Here is a 1,570-nt window from a genome sequence, read left to right as displayed (position 1 = left end):
TTCTTTTTTCTTTTAAAGAGATGAATTTTGGGACCCTCCACGACTCCTCCTCCGGCACGAGCCGCGCTCATCCAGCTCAGAATTCCCCATTCCTGAATCTTTCCTCCTCCTCCTCCTTGCCAGTCTCTGCTGCTCCTCAGCCCAACAGCTCCAACCAACCAGAGGCCCAGGGGCCGGCCCGGCGTTACTTTGGTGACCGCGGCGGCACAAACTGCTCCTTCCCGACGCGCCGCGGGGCTCCCTGAGGCGAAGACCTGCGTCCAAACTGGCGCCTCTGTTCCCTGATTTTCCCGGCGGCTCCCCTGGCAGCTCCTCCAGGGCCACGGAACCCGGGGTAATCCTTCATCCGACCTTCGGCCTTCTCGGCAAGAGGAGCCTTCTCCGGAGCCCTCTCGGCCGGCGCGTCCTCCTCGGGTTTGGCGGGAGGGACGATGTTGGCGCGATGTTCCCGCAGGGGCTGGACGGGCACCGGGGGCGGCTCCTTCGGGGGCTTCTGGCAAACCTCGGCGTAGCTGAGCTTGCGGGGCTCCTTCGGGACCAAGGACAAGAGCAAGGTTGATGTGCCAGGAGCACCTTCCAGCCCGGCCCGGGGCCCGAAGGCACAGCAGCAACACCACGGAGGAGAGCGGAGAGAAGGGGCCGGGGCACCATCAGAAAGTTCCCCAAGTTCACCCCCTGCTCTGGGTCTTACCTGTGTAGACAGAGCAGGAGCTGCACTTGCTTGAGCAGAAGGTGAGGAGGAGTTTGTCCTTGGTGGCTTTGCAGCACTGACAGGGGACAGGGAGGCCGGTGGGGAAGCCTGGCTGGCCACGTCCTTCGGAGCAGACGCTTCTTCTGCTTTGCTCTCTGGCAGAACCGTGCTGAGAAAGCAACAACAACAATTCACATCAAAACCTGCTGGCACGTAAATGGAACGTTTCAGAGAGTAGCTCCTTGCTTTGGAGTCACAGCTGCACTTCAGCAGAACAGAATGGCACAGCCATTCCCACCAGCATTTGTTATTTCCATCTGGTGGCCTCTGGAGAAGCCGCCAACCACAGATGGAGAAACAACAGACATTATTGCCACCGTGCTGGACGCTGCTCTGAGACACTGCTAAAGCATGCAAATGAGTCAGCAGTGCCCTGGCAGCAAAAAAGGGTCACCATGGCCTGGGGGGCACCAGGCCCAGCATCCCTGGGCAGGGTAGGGCAGGGGATTGTCCTGCTCTGCTCTGAGCTGGGGCGGCCTCACCTCAGTCCTGGGGGCACTTTGGGCACCACGAGGTGTAAAAAACGTCTAAAGCTGTTGGAGAGGGTCCAAAGCAGGGACACAGGGATGGGGAAGGGTCTGGAGCAGCAGCTCAGGGCACTGGGTTTGTTCAGTTGGAGGAGACTGAAGGGAGACTCCTCGGGGGCTGCAGCTCCTCCCAAGGGGCAGCTCCGACCTCTGCTCCCTGTGAGCAGGGACAGGACCCAGGGAAGGGCTGGAGCTGTGCCAGGGCAGGGTCAGGCTGGATCCCAGGGAAAGGTTCTTCCCCCAGAGGGTGGCTGGGCACTCAACAGACTCCCCAGGGTCCCCAAGGCTGCCA

At 61.1% G+C, this 1,570-nt stretch overlaps 1 protein-coding gene across 1 annotated transcript in view; it reads right to left on the bottom strand.

Moving 5' to 3' along the window:
• Window positions 1-92: 92 nt before the first annotated feature.
• Window positions 93-1,570, bottom strand: part of LARP4 (La ribonucleoprotein domain family member 4) — a 15,284-nt gene continuing 13,806 nt past the window's right edge. The window contains exons 14-16 of the mRNA XM_029965985.1: window positions 1,316-1,402; window positions 692-867; window positions 93-529 (exon numbers count right to left, since the gene is read on the bottom strand). Coding sequence (XP_029821845.1) covers window positions 185-529; window positions 692-867; window positions 1,316-1,402 — 608 coding nt within the window. The 3' untranslated portion in view covers window positions 93-184. The remainder of the gene's footprint in view (window positions 530-691; window positions 868-1,315; window positions 1,403-1,570) is intronic.

The sequence above is a fragment of the Manacus vitellinus genome, unplaced genomic scaffold (genome assembly GCF_001715985.3).
Source record: "Manacus vitellinus isolate BGI_N305 unplaced genomic scaffold, ASM171598v3 scaffold_129_pilon, whole genome shotgun sequence".
Classification (NCBI taxonomy): Eukaryota; Metazoa; Chordata; class Aves; order Passeriformes; family Pipridae; genus Manacus; species Manacus vitellinus.
The sequence above is the reverse complement of the archived record's forward strand: the minus strand, read 5'-3'. Positions and strand labels throughout refer to the sequence as shown.